At 35.8% G+C, this 18,737-nt stretch overlaps 1 protein-coding gene and 1 long non-coding RNA gene across 3 annotated transcripts; both read right to left on the reverse strand.

Annotated features, from left to right (window-relative positions):
• Positions 1-3,839: 3,839 nt before the first annotated feature.
• LOC110873115 (peptidyl-prolyl cis-trans isomerase FKBP17-2, chloroplastic) lies at positions 3,840-5,848 on the reverse strand. Its single transcript, XM_022122037.2, has 3 exons — positions 5,433-5,848; positions 4,497-4,541; positions 3,840-4,364 (listed from the first exon to the last, which is right to left on the reverse strand). The coding sequence occupies exons 1-3, from the start codon at positions 5,771-5,773 to the stop codon at positions 4,007-4,009; spliced, it is 744 nt and encodes a 247-aa protein (XP_021977729.1). The 5' UTR covers positions 5,774-5,848; the 3' UTR covers positions 3,840-4,006.
• Positions 5,849-6,581: 733 nt separating this feature from the next.
• Positions 6,582-10,988, reverse strand: LOC110873113. 2 transcript variants are annotated; one of them, XR_002554949.2, is made up of 4 exons: positions 10,651-10,988; positions 9,368-9,887; positions 7,530-8,299; positions 6,582-7,019 (listed from the first exon to the last, which is right to left on the reverse strand). It is a non-coding gene; the product is annotated as an uncharacterized LOC110873113 (long non-coding RNA). The 2 variants fall into 2 exon arrangements; XR_002554948.2 differs by having other exon boundaries at positions 6,582-8,299.
• Positions 10,989-18,737: the final 7,749 nt, after the last annotated feature.

Genomic DNA, 18,737 nt, shown 5'->3' on the forward strand with positions numbered 1-18,737 from the left:
TGTTCATGTTTCTAAGGTTTCATCAATTACACACCAAATTCCAAATCACAACCAAAGCGATTCAATACAATCACCACAATCTACAATATCAATCCAAAATCATCAAACACACGATCTCTCGTTGGATAGATGAGTACGATGACGACAGCAGTCGCGGCGACGGAGACTGTAAGCGGCAGAGATCCGACTTTATTGATGATGTTGCGTATGAGGATGAAGAAGAGGATTGTTGGTAAAATTATGTTGGTGATAACTGATAAAGTAACCATCATCGTACGCCGAGATGCTAATATTCATAATACCATTAGAAGAGGACTATTGTATGGTTGCATCGCTTTTGTTCAAATTAACAAAACAAGCTATGATTTATTCCAATAAAACTTTCACATTTAATTCTTATTTCTGAAGATTTTGTTTTCCTCTGCAGACATTCAGAATTGGTTAAAGTGATTTCTATGCAGATGTTTTGTTTCTTCATTAGCAACACAAATCTGAATGATAAGCAACATTTATTCAAAATAAAAAAAAACGAACATATAAAACTTGAATAAGTGTGTTTGATTATTCGATGGAAATGATGATGATTGATGATGGAAGGAATGGATGGAGAGCGATTCAAACAATGGCGACGGTGTTTATAAAAATGGCGACCGAGATGCTTCAATTAATGGCATTTCATTTGTAACACCCCGTGTTTCGAAAGTCAAAATCAAGATTTAAGTCAAAGGAAGAAAAGATTGCTAATTGCGATCTGTCACTCCTTGCTAAATTCCTGTTTTGACTTCTTTGACTTGTAGATAGTCTTTTTATGCTTTTACGTTAGTTGTATTATGTGGAGTACTTATTAATAATCGAGATTTTATCGATGTTTATCGCTATTTATCGCTTGTGTTATCGCAATCGCACTCGCAACTCGAATTACGCATTCTGGATACTGTTTTACGTGTGTGTGCTACTTATGTGTTACTTGTGCATGTTTATTTATGTTATGTGTGGTGATTAATCGAAACGCAATCGAAACTCAATTGCAATCGAATCGTAATCGCTAAACGCAAGTAATTTAGGATGATTGTGTGTTAGATATAGTAGTTCGGATTAAAAGTAATTTGAATAAGAAACTCTATCGCATCGCAACGCTCGCAATCACAATCGAACCCGCAAAATTCGCCGCGCCGTGCACTCGAATCGAGTGGCCAGCCGACCGAGCAGCCACCCGGCCGGGCTGCCACTCGATCGACCAGCCCTCTCCTCCCCCTTTCCTTTTATGGAAATCCTATAAATACCCCTGTCAACATCACAAACTTACCTTTTCTGCACCTCTCGTCCGACCAGCGCTTCTTGCCCACTTTTCTTCGGATTTCTCGTGATTCTTGTAAGTTTTCAACCTAAATCTTGTACTTTCTTAATCTACACGCACTCCTACACCTTTCTATCTTTTTAATCTTAACTTTTAACCGTGAAATAACTAGTTTTGAGGTGTTCTAGGATGATGTCATCATGGTGTTCTTATGAACTTCATGTTTTGGCTTCAATCCTTCGAGAACAACTTAGATCTGAACGGATTCCACATAAATAAACAAAGATCTTGCATAGATCTGCACATATTCATGGTGAAAAGGATTGAAAGATGGTTTTCTAACTTTCTTTAAACTCTTTTACACTCAATGCACTCAAAACCGATAGAATCGGACGTTGTTCTAACCTTCTACTCCTTCTTGGTGATGTGTTGGTTGAAGATCTGAGTTCTACCAACGAGACAATCGATTCCGGGTTAAGCATGAACAACCGTCACAGATCTATGAACGGGTCGGATTTGGGTGATTCCTGTCCGGTCGGGCCACAAGCGTCTTGGCGAGGTTCTGTTGCTTAGCACGTGGTCTCAACGTCTCGAGAAAATCTACAAACCATAAAAAACAACCAAGTGTAAGACGATCAAGTTGACCAGGACGGAGTGACCGCCCGATCGGACTGCCATCCCATCGGATTGCCACCCAATCGGCTTGCACCTTGGCCCCACACTTAACTTTTATTTCATATTTGAGGTTTGACATTGAGCGGATTGCCGTCCGATCGGATTACCACCCCATCGGATTGCCACTCGACTATGTAATGTTTAGACTTTCAACACCTTAAACAATTTTCAACATGTTCAATACATACGGATTTTCACCCGATCGGATTGCAATCCGATTGAGTGACAAACTGCTGTGAACTTGTTCACACTGAAGTGTCCTACCAATCGGATTGTCGCCTGATCGGACCGCCGTTCGATCGACCGACCTGAAAGGTAGAGATACTTCTCTGTTTTCATAATGCTACAACGAAAACTTCAAAGCACAAGCCATCATACACAAACACATCCATCCCAAACGAGGTAACTATCCAATCGAATGGTCACCCGATCGGATGACCATCCGAACGGATTGTCACCCGATCGACCGGCCACCCGATCGGATTGATACCCGATCGGATTACTGTCCGATCCCTTGACTCATTGCTCCGTTTACGCGCCGCTTATCTTTTATGCTATCGTTCTGATCAGGCTAAACTCGCTCTAAGCGCTCCCTTCAATCCATCATCGCTGTGAGTATACTCGATACCTTTTTGCTTTACGCACCTTTGGGTGTTACATACGTTACTTATTCTAAATCACATCGAACACACTACTCTAGAATTTAACGCTAACCGTTACCGCATGTTATACGTGACTTAATGAATGCTTGTTTGTTATGTTTACACATGGAATGTTGTCTACCTGCCTTAGCAACGATAGTACTATTGTTTGGACTCAACACCTGTTTACTCAGGGGTTGTTAAGGACCCATTTGTTACATGGCTCACAGTGGTGAGTGTGTATTACGAACTGCCTTGGGCAGTCAACCCGCAGTCATTGGTATCGATAGGTTCATGCCGATAACTAACGTGCTTCATTTCACACTGTGTACGTACTGGTTATGCGTAATCGATTTCGAACTCTATTATATCTATTAAACTTGTATGCTCACCTTTACACTATGTGTATTGACTTTTACTTTAACGTATGTGGCAGGTGCATAAGATGTTTGAATGCTTTGCTTGCTGTGAAATCGAGGCTAGGAAAGGTCTAGAAACGAATAAACGAATTGTCTGTATTTGAAATCTGAGTTGTCGGAACAGAACAATTTGACTAGATTTCGTCTATAATAATTGTACTACTTTTATGTCATGGTATGGTACATGATGTTTTAAATAATTGGTAATTATAGTTGTTATGGAAACTTCTGGACAATCTGTTTCGCTCAGTGCCACGCCCCGATGTTTCCTCCATCGGTTGGGGTGTGACATCATTTATCCTAATTATTTGAAAGGGCGTGTCGGTTTAAAATTCTAATACGTGGAAGTGGTAGAAACTACCAACCTGTTTTTAATAATTTAATGTATTACATAACTTTTATGAACCGTCATTGGAACCGACGCAATACTTGGAACCTATTTTGCTTTTTGGACGGTTATAAATGCCTTAAAATGCCAACCGGTGTCAGTTGCTTTCTTAACTCATGAAGCAGGGACGCGATCTTTAAACATACCTCAAGTTGGTTTTTTATTGTATAGTAATAGTAATTTAAGGTTATAATAACATTAATTTTGGCAAGGGTGTAGGGCCTCGGATCTCTAGTTCGCTTTGGGCCTTCGAAACCGTTGAGCCAGCCCTCTAATCCTCTATACTTATATAGTAAATAATAGTTTTTATAAATTGATTCTGCCTTTTAGTTAATATACCCCTTATTTCACTTCAATAACTTTAAATAACAAAAAAAAAAAAAAAAAAAATCTAACCAAACTGTATTGGCCCATCCACCTTATCCAACAAACCTGTTTGATTTTGTTTACTGTTTTTCTACAACTGTCTAGCAAACCGGATCATGATGTACATAATATCTTACTTATTTTTTTTCTTTGAAGAATTAGAAATGATAGTTATTTGAGATTCATATCATCAACAAGAGAAAAAAAATGGAAAAATCAGTCAAGAAGGTGCAATTGAAACCTTTTCAACCTCCACAATGTACTCAAGTGTCGCCGAAGGAGGAATCTTTACATGATCGGAACCAAAATCTGCACCCTCGTCTCCAAAGGCGAGAGCAGGCGGCACTATGATTCTTCGCTTTCCACCGTTCTTCATCGTTTTTAAAACAGTTTCCACCCCTTCACACATTCCTTTGCTATAAGGCCTTGATCCTACCACAAGAGCCAATGGCTTTTTGTCCCTACCAAAGGTGTCCACAAACACACCACCATCTCCTACCACACTTCCCTTGATATCTATAACTACTAAATCCCCTTTCCTTGGTATAGCACCACCACCCACTCTTAACTCATAGTACCTACATAAAAAAAACCCTTGTAGATTCATTCAATAATCTTTTCATATATTATTCATTTTAAAACATTTATATTATTATTTTGAAATATAAAATACTTTAAAACCAACATCATGTTTTATGGGATGGTTGTACCTTATGCCATTAGGTAATACCACCTCCTCTTCCTTCTCTACATCTCTGTATCAATCCAACAAAAAAGATGCAATGCTTAGATGAAAGATATTAAAAAAAATGTGAAATAATACAGAATATATAGTGTTTGGACAAAGCATTTGATGAAACTTAGTAGGGATGAATATACACGGGCATTGGTAATCCCAATCTTATACTCGAATATTAAACCGTGTCTAGTACCCATCGAATACCATATTACTCAACAACATTCTGGTAGTGGAGTGGGTCATCATCATCATCTTACTCAGTAAATCCCACCAATAGCAAAGCTAAGGTAGGGAGGGTAAGATGTAGACAACCTTACCTCTACCCCGTAGGAATAGAGAGACTGCTTCCAGTAAGACCCCCGGCTCGATGGTAGTTTTGCATCAAGTCTTGGACATAAGGCACATAACACTCGGCAATTAAGACAAAGGCCAATTAGTACATGTACTCCTTTGTCTTTCGACTATCAACGCCACCACATGATGCATGATTAACCACTCCCCTCTAACATTATTTTCACGAGATTAGTAAAATAACGTTAAAATTAGTGCACTTTCTGGTAGTGGGTATATCCGTTAATTTGTTATTCATTTCTTACTATTCCAAATTTTATTAGCCATGAAAATTGGTAATACTAAAATAAAAAAAAGTCAGTGGATTAGCAAATCTCTCTATTATCCAAGGACAAATACTAAAAATAAAATAGAAATTTTAAGGGTATGATTAGGGTAAGCACGTATTTATGTTTCGGGTAACTGGACTAGGTATCATGTAATACCGTACTCATCCCATACCCGTATAGATATATTAGATGCACGTCTTGAATGTTTCGGGTTTATCTTTTAGGTTCATGTTTGTTTGCAGAATCCTAATATCATTGTTTATTCCAAAAGCTGCAGCTTAACAAACCTTGTATTAGCTTCTTCCTGACTGACTTCAAGACGGGTCTTGATTTGTTCAGAGACAACACCAAATGCTAAAAAACCCGCCCAAGCCAGCCCGGCACCAAGACCAAATCTTCTTGTCAAGCTCGAAGCTATCCAATCTGTTGAATCCACATTACCACCTCGTTGTACCTTATCTTTAGCCACCACCAATGGCTCTTGTGGTTGTGAACTCTTACTGAGGGATGGCTGCTGTGATGGTGGCTGAGATGGCGGTGGTGGTGGTGGTTGTGATGATGAAGATAAATGGTGAGTTCTTACCACCGGAGGAGACACAATTGGTGGAGAACCAAAGAAAGTTGCCATGGGTTGATCTGAAAACGCATTAAGGTGTTCTGGTGCAATATGTATACTAATGGTCCCTACCTTATCTCAATATTTGTGATAAGATTTTTAGGGTATTAAAATCTCCTTTATCAAATAATGCATGGACTACAATGTATAACCGGGCATGCATAGAGTACAAACTGCTCAAATCATTAAGTTATAAATCAACTTGGCTATTTTTGATTTACAAAGAGCAGGAAGCCAAAAGCAAATAAAACTACATATCGGGTATGTTTGGCAAAACTAGCTGATGGCTGTTGGTTTGTGGCTGAAAGCCGTAGCTTTTTAGATATATTTAGGTGTTTGACAGAGTAGCTAAATATTTTAATAAAATGTATAAAATGACACTACAAAAAAATTACCATCTAGTGACACACAAAAAGTGCCACAGATTAACAAAGAAGTGCCACTATAAACAACTATAGGAATGAGCGGCACACAAAAAAAGTGCCGCTAGAAGTGCTGACGCTGAAGCCTTTTAGTGGCACTTTTTCAATCTGCCGCACAAAGTCTTTAGGCTTTTAGTGGCACTTTTTTATCTGCCACTACAAACTTTTGGGCTTTTAGTGGCACATATTTTTTGCCACAAAAATCATACCAAATTAAATACTATTGACATTTATCATATAATTTTTTATTGATTACACTTATTATTATTTACATTAAATAATAAAAATAAATTTGTAAAATGTAGAAATCATAATATAATCACTTCAAATAAAAAGTTCAATCAATCATTTTTCAAAGATTCCAAATGTTTACAAATAAATATTTAATAAGTGTCGACCTAAGTCTAAATATCAAACATACAAAACAAATAATTAATAAACATTAGAACAAAATACCAAAACTTCATTGCGTTCATGAATCTCTTTCACAATCTTCATACGAGTAAAATAATCATCATTTTCTCACTTCATATATAGTTGTTCCCTGCACTTATTGCTTATGGCCGACGCATCAGCCAAGTATGATGTAAGAGCAATTAATAAATGACAAATTCACTTCTTTGACATCACTTTAAGCTCTCCAACCAAAGATTGAGTGGGTACAGTTATCTGAATTGCCATCACCTAACGGAAAGAGGCTTCATGATAAGAATCTTTACGTTGATAACTAGTAATATCCGCTGCGTTGTGGCTGGGTTCACCTTCACAAATCATAGAAGATTACATCGACCTGATCAGAGAAATTAGCAGCCCATTCCAAACATAGTCAATAATATCTGCAAAAGCAAAAATACCAGTATATACAGCAGCCTTATCAAGATTAGTCCTAAATTACCAAAAAAAAAATAGTGGCAATAAAATAACAGAAGTATCAACAATTTCTAAACATTCCAAGAGCCACTTCATATGATCCCAATTACTAACATCTGATAAATTTGCCAATGACCCGTTGATCATGTCCCAGCATTAGCAGCGGATGAAACAGATCATCATCAGCAAGGTATGAAATAAGTGATTCCCTTGCCAGTCCAAAACCTTGACCCCTAGAAAAATTCCATCGAATCCTTCTGCCACCTCTACCTTCCCATGATGATGTCGGTCTTGAAGTTTCAAGTGCAGATGCTATTGTATAGTGTTTATTTAACAAAACACTAATGACTTTCAGGAAAACAAACTTGAATTCAAAATCAATATGAACAACTCTACAAATTTATGAGGTATAGGTTTTATTCAACGAAACACTAATGACTTTCAACAATTAGCAAAAAAAAGGATTAAAAATTTACCTCAGACACAAGTCATGTGTGTCACGAATTCAAAATCTCCATGTTTCGCTTGGTCAAAATCAATAGCAAGCCGGGGTGTGGTAGCGACAAGTGCTGGGTGCAGTGTGCTGTGCAAAACAGATTTAGGGATGAAGATGATCAAGCATTCATCAGAAATTCAAAATAAACTTAAAATTAATGCAATTCAGTTGCTTACTATTCCATAACAAAAAAATGAGCCTATAAAAAACATCAATATCCATGGTTTCTAGATTTATATACATGTGAACAATCCCGAGAGTGCATAAGTTGAAATGACATAATATAACCGTCATTCTGCACCGTCCACTCTAATTTTTGCATTTAGGAGCAAAATATACTGTTCACAAATATGGAAATTTTAATTTTGGACATAAGAGTGTTTTTGGTCGATCTGGACCTGTTTGTTTTAAATCCCCAGCCCAGTAAAAAAGAAAATAAAAGATGCCTGTTTGGACTTGTTATCCCAACCTAACATACCACTCTTAACCCACCTATCTTGTTACATTACTTTAAGTTTTGTCTTATTTTCTTTTACTATTTAAAGAGATGGAGAGACGGAATCAGCATCCCCACCACCTGTAAGTCTGTAACTACCGGTCATGAAACCGCAATTTCTAGTGCCCCTCTAGTGGCTCCTCCAGTAGCCGCAACACCTCCTGCAGTTGCTCCATCCACAGCAACGGCTGCAACTCCTATAGTTGCCCCATCGTCAATAGTCATAGCTGATCCACCTCTTTACCTGTCTTCGCCTCAAACAATGAAACAAACAGGTTTAACGACTTTGATCCTCGTGGTTTCATCTGTTCATTTCCAGATTAAATTAAAAATAACTATTCTGTTTTACCATTTCTATTAAGCTTAGCAAGTCTTAATACTATACACAAACTTATAATTTGGTATATAAATAGAAATTGACCCATTATGCAAACATTAAAGCTGTTTAACCCAAATTAACCCGTTATGAAAAAACTACACATTCGGCATATCTTTAACTAATCTTGTTAACAAATACACAACGCCCATTACATATTATAATAAAAATATTTCAAGTCAGTCGATACCAAAGTGAAATCACTATCTCTAATGGGACTAAAAGAAGAGGTAAAAGATCAAACATGTTTGGGTTCTTATTAATTGCTAAAATAAAGCTTAAGTGTTATATTCCAAAGGTTTTGGAATATAATCACTTTGACTTTTAGTTCTGTATAGTATGGACTCTATATAGCCCTTCCTTTATTTGACACAATTCATTGGGTTTATCTAATTAGAAAGAAAAAAAATAGCAGCTTAAATTTTATCTCCTCCCAATATCTATTGTATAGCTATATTAATTAAATCAACCATTCATTCTTTAGGATGGGTTTAGGTCAAGATGTGTTTTATCAAGATGGATTTGGGCATGATAAGCTAAAAATATAAATAAATAAAACAAAATCAAAAACATTTAAAAATAAAAAAAAATAAAAAATATTAGAAATATCAAAAAAAAAAATTTAAAAATTTAAAAAAATGTTCAGTGTTTTTTGAGGATTGTACGTCACGATGAACTTCATTTGGTACCGGGTACCGGTACCGAAACGGTACCGTAAAACGATGTAATAACTAGCTAGGAGTGGGCTAGTTATTACATCGTTTTCGCTATAAATGCCAAGTCTTCCGACTATTGTCCCGTTAAATTACCATAAAACGATGTAATAACTAGCTAGGAGTGGTACGTGATTCTTTACATGACCCGAGCCTGAAACTAAAATCCAACCCATTTCAACAGTCAACCCCAAGAACACGATTACCACCCCTAGTACTAACTAGCTACTCACCATATTGTTTTACTAAAATAGCAGCCAATATAGCATTTTCCTGACACTAGTCTGAAGAAAGGCTTAGATCAGGGCATTTCAAGAAATATGTATATGTATTGATCTTCTTATTGGCATAAGCAATATCTAATGGTGACTCTTCCTTGCTATCTAGAATCACCAGCAGCTCCTCTTTCTTCTTCTGAACCAAGAGTTGGGCTGCGTGCATATTACCAACCATTGCCGCAATGTGTAGGGCTGTTTGACCCTTAGAATTTTGTGTTTCAGTATCTTTACGTCTTTTAAAAACTCCACCAGTTTTTCTACAAATAGTTCTGCCCCATTTCAACTGCTATTTGAAGGATCGTGTCAGCATTTTCATTGATTGCCACTGTGGCTGCACTTTTATGGATTTATAATATGTATTTTGCTTTCCACCACCACCCTTCAACAACAACTTCATACAATATCTTCCTGTCTGCGTTGTCCATTTCTGGGATATCTCTTAAAAACTCGTTTTCGAACTTAAATTCTACTGAATCTGCAGAAGCATTTCAGTTCTTTTTCAAAAAGGGAAATAAATTCAAAATCAAATAATAACAATTCTGCCAAAACTTGAGTTACTGTATAAGATATCATATACGTGGTTGCAGGGGCGGACCCAAGTTTATGGGTGGGCGCCCCCCTTAAAAATATTTTTTTAGTGTATTTTATAGGCTAAAATCCCGATCGCACCTCTTGAAAGCTTGGTTGAACCCTTTATAAGAAACATTTTGTCGAACAGTTGGTGTGCAAACACCATACTTCAAGAACTTGTGATTTTCTTGTATATAACAACTCCAAATACACCTCTTCTTCAACCTCAGTCAATTAAAGGCCAAAATCAGATAAAATTAAGGCCTTTTTTTTCTAATTCTTTTAGTTTTGCGAATTCTAATAAACGTAAAAAGTTAGCCACTGGTTCAGTTCAGTAGCAATCATTACCCGTATTAACCACTGAAATACACACAAATTTTCAAAAATCATTTGACCTATTAGATACGAGAGCAATCATACCTTACAGATCTTACGTATTGATCAGTTAACAACTTATAAACAAACAATTACGTTTTCAGGCAAACTTCACAACGAAAAGATCAACTAATTTAAAAAAAAAAACACTAATTTCATTCAGAACTTGTGATTTTCTTGTATATAAACCCTAAAACTTCATCTGGCGAAATTGAAAAAAATAAGCAATCTAAAAACGTGAGAAAAACAATTAAGCAACATGTCATCAAACAAGAGATCAAAGAATAAGATACCTCAGAGAGAAGGTGCAGATTTCCTCCGGTGCACAACCTGTTGATGATTTTTTTAAGAGAAAACCACAAACAATGAAGAATAGTTGATTTGACGCGTTGCTACTCATATTGGAGTTGGCCAACCTTGCAATTGGAGAACGATTCAATAATGTCGCTTCTCCTCCGCCACGACTTGAGCGATTTTAGGGTGAATTATTAGGCTTTTTATGTACGTCCCTACATTTGGGTCGACCATGGCTGACGACGGCTACAATTAGGGTTGAGAGGATAAATGTGGTGCAGTGGGAAGAAGATGGATGTAACTGAGCTTGGGTAGTTTTGACCTTTTGGGGATGGAAAACAAGCGGGAATACAATTTTTTTGAGAGGGATAATGAATTGCCTTTTGGGCTGGAAAACAAGCGGGAATAATAAATTTTTGCGGAGAGGGATGATGAAATTTAAGGAGTAAAAAAAACAAAAAATATATTTAAAATTAACCTAATTATTTATAATAATATTTTTTTTTTATTTTATAACTTAATCTAATTTACATAAAACAACTTGTATTTTTGTAACCCTGTCTAGTTAATATTTTTTTTAATTTAAATCATTAATTATAAGTTTTAGTATAATTTACATGATAAAAGTTACATATACTCACAATAGCGAAATAGAGTGATGGGTATACCTATTTCATCAAACCTAGTTTTATGTATTATGTGTGTGTATTGTAAATTTATTTGGAGAGAAAAATATAAAAATTAGGGTAAGGGACCAAGGAGGGAATAAAGAAAGTTTAAAAAGAAGTGCTCGATAATTTTAGTGGCACATGCAAAGTGCCACTAAAAACCTAAATTAGTGTTGTAAAAGCTAAATGCCGCTAAAAATGTGTAGTAAGCAAATACAGCATACTCAAAGTGCCATTAAATTCTAAATTAGTGGCACAAAAGCTAAATGTCATTAAAAGTGTGTGCCACTAGATGGCATTTTTTTTGTAGTGTGATCAAAATAAACATAACTCTAATAGCATTTCCTTTGTCCAACTTTCTCTTTACCCTTTCTCTTTTTTGGAGTTCATCTAGTAACTTGAATATTGCTTACAATTTAATATAATAGTTAAATTAATTTCAAACAATCTAATCTAGATAGGTCAATTTGTGTTTAATTATATTATTACTAATAAACTAAAGATGAATTAAATACAAATTAAATAATTATCAGAAAGTCATTTTATGCAATATATATGAAACAATGTGGATAAAAACTAATCAAATAAACATTATATATTGATCAACCAAGATATTCTTTATACACACAACAAGTTCCAGTAATAGATAAAGTCAAAATTTTCACGTGTAAGAGAAGAGATAACGTACCAGAAAATAGGTGATAAATGAAACGATCGAAGAAGAACCTATAAGAACAACAACATACGAAGGTCGTGTATATATAATCAAAGAATTTGTTTAAAAGATACCTAACAATTTGATTTTTAGTTATTTTTAGAAAAAAAATTAAAAAGTTGGTGTATTAAAAAGTTCATTGTCTTTGTAGGTTAAAATTAGGGCTGTAAACGAACCGAACGTTCAGCAAACAGTTCGTGAACCGTTCGGCGGGAAGTTCGTTTATGTCCGTTCGTTTAATAAATGAACGAACATGAACATGAAATTTCGTTCGATTAGTTAAATGAACGAACATGAACAGAGGTCTCGTTCGTTCGATTGTGTTCGTGAACGTTCGGTAAGGTGTTCGTGAACATTCGTTCATTTGCATTTGTTTATGTTTGTATGTTTGTGTTTTAATTGAATATTTTTGTACTTTCATATATTTTATCAATAATTTTTATATTATTAAACTTTTATTCATTTGTTACCCTAACAATTAAACTAGGAAACTCTCTTTCACCTTGTTTATGCACCATTTCCTTTTCATTTCTCATTATTTATATCGGCGAATATAGTCGACCTCCGGTCCACAATAAGGGATTCAAGTTCCAGTGCTACTCTCTAAGCCATCTACCTTTATCCTTTGTTGCGTTCGCCAAATTAATTTTTATTCGTTTGTGTTCGTGAACCGTTCGCGAACACACTCATTTCCTTAATGAACGAACACGAACATAAAATCTCGTTCGGTAAGTGTTCATGAACCGTTCGTGAACACATTTATTTCCTTAACGAACGAACACGAACAAGGCCTTGTTCGTGTTCGTTCGGTTCGTTTACAGCCCTAGTTAAAATAGTCATTTTTTCACTAAAAGCTTGTAGCTCCTTCTATATGCTACTGGTAGGAGCGTTCAACCAAGATCTTCAAGCTCCTAACCTAAAAATTTCAAGCTCCTTCAACCAAACAAGACTTTTTATCGAGTAGGAGCTTTTTCTTAAAAAAAACTTAAAGCTAGAAGCTCCTAAAAGCTCCATGCAAAACATATCCATCATCTAGGAATCCAAGTCAAAAGCCAATCCGAGTGGTCTATTCGCGAGCGATTTTAATTTAGTCAGTGATCCGCTTTCGAACAGGGTTCAACACGACCGTAATGACGGCAAACATTGGCTGAAGAAAGACAGAATCACCGCCGGGGTGATTGGAACCGCTTTCTCTAAGAGACCGAGAATCCAACCTTTCTCTTCGTCTTAAATCTCTAGATCTGTATGGAGAAGAGAGAAAAGTGGAGATGTAGAGATGACCGATAGGTGAAGAATCCCCTTTTTCCAGCTACAAAAAGTATGTTTGCCCCCATGTCTCTTTCCCTAATAATGAGGTGAAGACCATAGGAGACATATATCACCCTAACCTCAATGGACCAGACCTAGTTAGGAGTTGGCTCTACAAGCCCACAACCTAGTGTCGTGTAAACTATATCGCACTTGGTCTCGCGGGTTAGTATACAGTAATAAATAACATAATAAAAAGTGATAAGTAAAGGAACATCTGACCATTTAAGTCGGGTCAAATACCATACCTCATCAAGTCCCCCAGTCTAGTATTGCTTCTGCGTGCAAGCATTAGGTGGAGCACTAGACTTATTTGGAGTGCTCGGAAGTGAAGATTATTAGGTCTAGGTTTACTTGTCATGGAGGCACGGGACCTTTGCTGGCTGTTGTAACACCTCATAAAATCATGTCCAATAATGTATTGACACGTGTCCCTAATCCTAATTATGTCAAAAGTTGGCTAAGAGAGACTATTTTTGTCAAAATTGAAAACTATGTCTACGGAGGGATTAAAAGTGTCAACATGCTAAAAATATGCCTCTGAGTGACCTTACACGGTGTCCGTATTCTTAAATGAGCCATGTGCAGGTTATGAACGACGTGGATTAAGTCTCAGCTGGAATCTCGGGCATTATTCGTTTGAGATGCTTCACGTGCCAATTCTTCAAACGGTCATGGGGGTTGAACGTGGTCTTCCAAGAAAGTCAGACTTAGTTGTTAGGTTAATTCAAAAGGGGTTGATCAAGTATTAGTTAACATAATCACAATTACGAACACACACACACACACATTCGTATACACTGCAAACCAGAGCTCTCATACACTTAGTATTCGATTGTATCACACTTGATCAACATCCAAAGTTATAATCTTTTTTGTTCAATATATTCGATAGTACTATCCGAGGTTTTTATGCCGGCGATCTACCGGTGATCAAGGGCTTTTCCTCGTATAAATCATTGTGTTCATCATTTCATTCATTAAACATTCATTTTTACCATTGTTCATAACCTAAGCACTCTACCTCACTTTACAAATTTGGTTACATTATCCTTAATCAGATTTTTGACCAAAACAGATATCTAATCAATTAACTAGGACTTGATTATTACTAAATAATTATTAAATCATAATCACATTTAATAATTTGTAACTATCCACTCCTTAAAGCCTTCCTTGAGCCTTGCACGCAAAATCAGTTTTATTGTTCAGAATTCCCAACATGTTTAAGCTTAAGTGCTATTGAACCCCGGCTCGAATTACTTATTTGCACCCATAGTTCCCAGCTTACATACATCATACTGTAAGATTAAATATATTTTATTTTATATTTAATCTAGTAGCCATTATAATCATTTACATTATATAGATCAAAATATATAACAACATATTAAATAATTAGTTGGTAATTGTTGATGGGCCAAATTACCCTTGTTAACTAATTAGGGTTTCCTCTTGGGTGCATATATAAGGAGACTAATGTAGAGGTTCTAAGGTTAGACACATAGCCTAATAAACTTAACATCACAATCGACCTCATCTCCATAGCCGAAGTCCCTTATTCGGTTTCATCATCACCATCATTAGATTGCACCCTAAGGAGGAACCAGATCAAGCTGACAATCATGTCAAACACTATAGCTGCGTCTCCGTCTGGATTCTCTGCTGGCCTGTAGTGATGCAATCAAAGGTATGTTTTCATGTTTTCCATTATGTCTAAACAGAACTGATCAACATGTGGTATCAGAGCATATGTTGATAATTCAGTTCTGTTTTCGTATCCATTATTCTAGGATTGAAATCTGGAAAACAGAGTTTTGAAAATTTAATAAAATTTAAAAGTCTGTTTCGAGACCAAGTATCTCGAATTCACTGTTTTGGAAAAAACATAAATTCGAAACCCTGTTTCGAGTTTTTTTCTTCATAAAAAATTTTGGATCTTATGTTTTGATGTCTTATAACTGTTCTGAAATTATAACATATTAATTCACCTTTCCGGAATCATTAAAATAACAGATTTCGGATTCCAGAATTATGTTTTTTAATTTTAGGGTTCATCTTGTGTTCTTATGAGAAATTCGAAAATTCCCTAAGTTTTGGAATTAAATTTAGATTATTGGGTGTTTTTCCTAGTTTTGATCTAAATTTTATCTCTTAAGATTTCGAAATCTGTTATAAAGTTAAATGGATATTATTTTGAAATATTTTGATAAATTTAGATTACCATTAAAATAGGAAACTAAATCCCATAATCCCTAAAAATTCGAATTTCAAACTTATCACAACTAACAGCTTTTAATCAGTAGATTTCGAGACTTGGAGAATAAGTTTCGAAATTAGGTGGTTTCGACTAAGGTTGTGACTCGAAACCATAAAGTTCATGACTCGAGATCAAGATCTCGACTCGAAATCATAAAGGTTTCAGTCTTCATGACTCGAGACCATAAGATTCCGACTCGAGACCATAAGGTTGCGACTCGAGACCATGAGGTTTCAGTCTTCATAACTCGAGAGTAAGATTCCGACTCGAAACCATGAGGTTCCGACTCGAGACCATGAGGTTCCGACTCGAGACCATAAGATCCTCACTCGAGACCTCACTCGAGATCTCATAACTGAGTCGAGATCTCATAACTGAGTCGAGATCTCATAACTGAGTCGAGATCTCACTCGAAATCTCATAAGTCACTCACTCGAAATCTCATTACTTTATTAAGCAGTTAATGTGAACTAAAATACTTGGTTTTATAAACACTTAATTACTTAATCAGAATCAGATAACGTTTCACAAAACCACATTTATATAGCTTAACTTGAGTGAGCTCCTGATGTATCATTTCTGGCCAAAGCTGGTTTAATACAACTATTTATTGTTCAAGTATTATAAAAGCTATGTTGAGTATGCATTACAAACGTGAATGTCTTAATTTCTGGCCAAAGCTGATTTAATTCATTCATGTCTAGCATACTTAACAAGTGCATAACTAAAGTGATTGTCTCATTTCTGGCCAAAGCTGATTTGTCACGATTACTTTGCACGCATGCTTAAATGATTACACTTCTGGCCAAAGCTGATTTGTCTTCGTTTAAGTAGAATTTTAACTAAGTCTATTATTTTGATGTTAGTAATAGACATATCACAACTTCTTCATATAATGATCCTCATATTAATGACCCTTCATTAATCTTATGATCATTTTTTTTGTCTCCTTAATTTTTTAAGTACCCATAACTTTACTCACTATAATTTTCTTTTATAAATCAAAATCTCATCTACTCTAATTCCCAAACCTAATATGTTTGTTGTATTTAAAGTTTCTATAAGATTAGCTCTTGAATTAAATCCTTGATTATCTCTTAAGACACGATAATCCTATTGCTCTCTTCTGATAAAAGTACTACAGAAGAAAATTAGAGCATGATGAATAGGATAAATCGAACATGATGTCTCTTATGATAATCAAGAACATTCTAACATAAATGTTATCACTAAAGTTATTCCAGATTAAGTCTTTCCTAAGACTAATCTATTATCTGTGGAATAATCACCAGAACTCCTAAGATGCATGCCTTCATTTAAAACTCTAAACTATAAGGTTAAGTGGCATTCATGAATACATCATAATGTATAGTACCATGACCTATAAAGTTAAGGGCTTACGCATGGAAATAAGTACATTTTCCAGTACATTACATACTAAAATTTTCACTTGTACAATTTGATGCCTTATAAATCAACTATAACAGTCAAAAGTACCAAAAGAAAAATGAGTGTGTTGGTAAGCAACATAGGTACAAAGAAATAAATGTTTGAAACTGGAAAATAAGATGTTACTCACCTTACAACCACTGAAACCTTAAAAGAGGATTGTTCTAAGGTCCATAGTCAAAATACAAGTACAAAATTCCAACTCTAAGGTTCTTCAAGGGAGAATCTCACTGCATAATTATGCCATTCGACTAGGCATAAGCAACGGGACTATCCATTATTCAAAAGTACAGTCGGATAAGTTAATTAGGTAGTCACTTACTAATGATATCTAAGTCTGCTAATTTTAGTATTCCTATTAACACATGATTAGTTGACTCTAGTTCTAAACGTTTCCTTACCAGAAGTCAACAAATAACTAACATGAGAGTTAGTGACAAAATTAAAGGTTAAGGCTATAAGAGCCATAATAAGCAGTCTTTGATGTGCGTGTAGTGTAATAGATTTTTAAAGTATATTTTAAGCCCTTTTACACCTTTTTAGCCAAGTTTTAAATTTATAAAACACGATATTTACTAACACTAAACACACATATGGGCAAGTGCACCTATCGTGGACGTAGTATAGTGTTGGTAAGATACCGAGGTCGTCCAAGGACACAAGAGCTTTTAGTACCGGTTTATCCTCAACGTCTAATCAAATCAAAAGTTAGAAAAAATGTTTTTAAACTAGAAAAATAAAACTAACTAAAATGTTGAAAAATAAAATAAAAGTAAAAACAGATAGACAAGATGAATCACTTGGATCCGACTCGTGTGTCGTGTAACCTTTGATTATTTCCGCACTTTTGCACTTTTTAAGAGATTATCTTAGTTATTGTAGTAGGCCCCTCTTTTGAAGGTGACGTTACCCTCAACCCAGTAGTTTGAGTCAGCAAGGATACAATCCTAAAGGGTCGGATTATTGAAAGATAATTAATTAAGTTATTAATGCATATTGTGGTAGGCCCCTCTTTTGAAGGTGACGTTACCCTCGGCTAAGTAGTCTGAGTCAGCAGGGATACAGTCCTAAGTAGCCAGGTTAAAGTTTTAATAGTAGTTTACTTATGAGGGGATCAAAGAGTTTGGACCCCAGCCATCCAATACCGGTGGGTATTGAAGGAGGTCCTACTAAATTTGATCCAAGTCCTTTGCAAGATCTATACACTGAACAATGGCAAGACTCTCACCAAACCGTTCCCTTAACCCCCGACCAGGTAGCCAACATATCTCCATATAGACCGTGGAGATGTGAATGGTGAAAATCTTTTATTTTATATAGACAGTAAAATAATGCCAAGACACCATGCACAAACGATAAGGTAGAATCACCTTCAACATAAGAAACTAGTTATTAAAGTCATTAATACATAACCAAATAAAAAGTGCGAAAAGATTAAAAATAAAAAGTATTACACTAAACACTTGTCTTCACCTAGTGATGTAAGAGACTTAGGCAAACATGGCCTTTGATTGTCAAGAACTCTTACGATCAATCTTCGATCCCGAGACGACTCACACACTCTATGATGGATGATGGATGATGGTGGTGGATGATGGTGTTGTGATGGTGGTGGGTGGTGGGTGAAGTGTGAGAGAGATGGTGTGCCAAGGGATGGTTTGCAAATGAGCCAAGCACCCCTATTTA

The sequence above is a fragment of the Helianthus annuus genome, chromosome 8, assembly GCF_002127325.2.
Source record: "Helianthus annuus cultivar XRQ/B chromosome 8, HanXRQr2.0-SUNRISE, whole genome shotgun sequence".
NCBI classification, from domain to species: Eukaryota; Viridiplantae; Streptophyta; class Magnoliopsida; order Asterales; family Asteraceae; genus Helianthus; species Helianthus annuus.

Excerpts from the sequence above, each read along its gene's own strand:
- LOC110873115 (XM_022122037.2), bottom strand. The coding sequence starts at position 5,773 with ATGGCAACTTTCTTTGGTTCTCCACCAATTGTGTCTCCTCCGGTGGTA. Across the intron at positions 4,542-5,432 it reads CAGGAAGAAGCTAATACAAG|AGATGTAGAGAAGGAAGAGG; the intron begins GTTTGTTAAGCT and ends GGATTGATACAG. Across the intron at positions 4,365-4,496 it reads GTATTACCTAATGGCATAAG|GTACTATGAGTTAAGAGTGG; the intron begins GTACAACCATCC and ends TTTTTTATGTAG.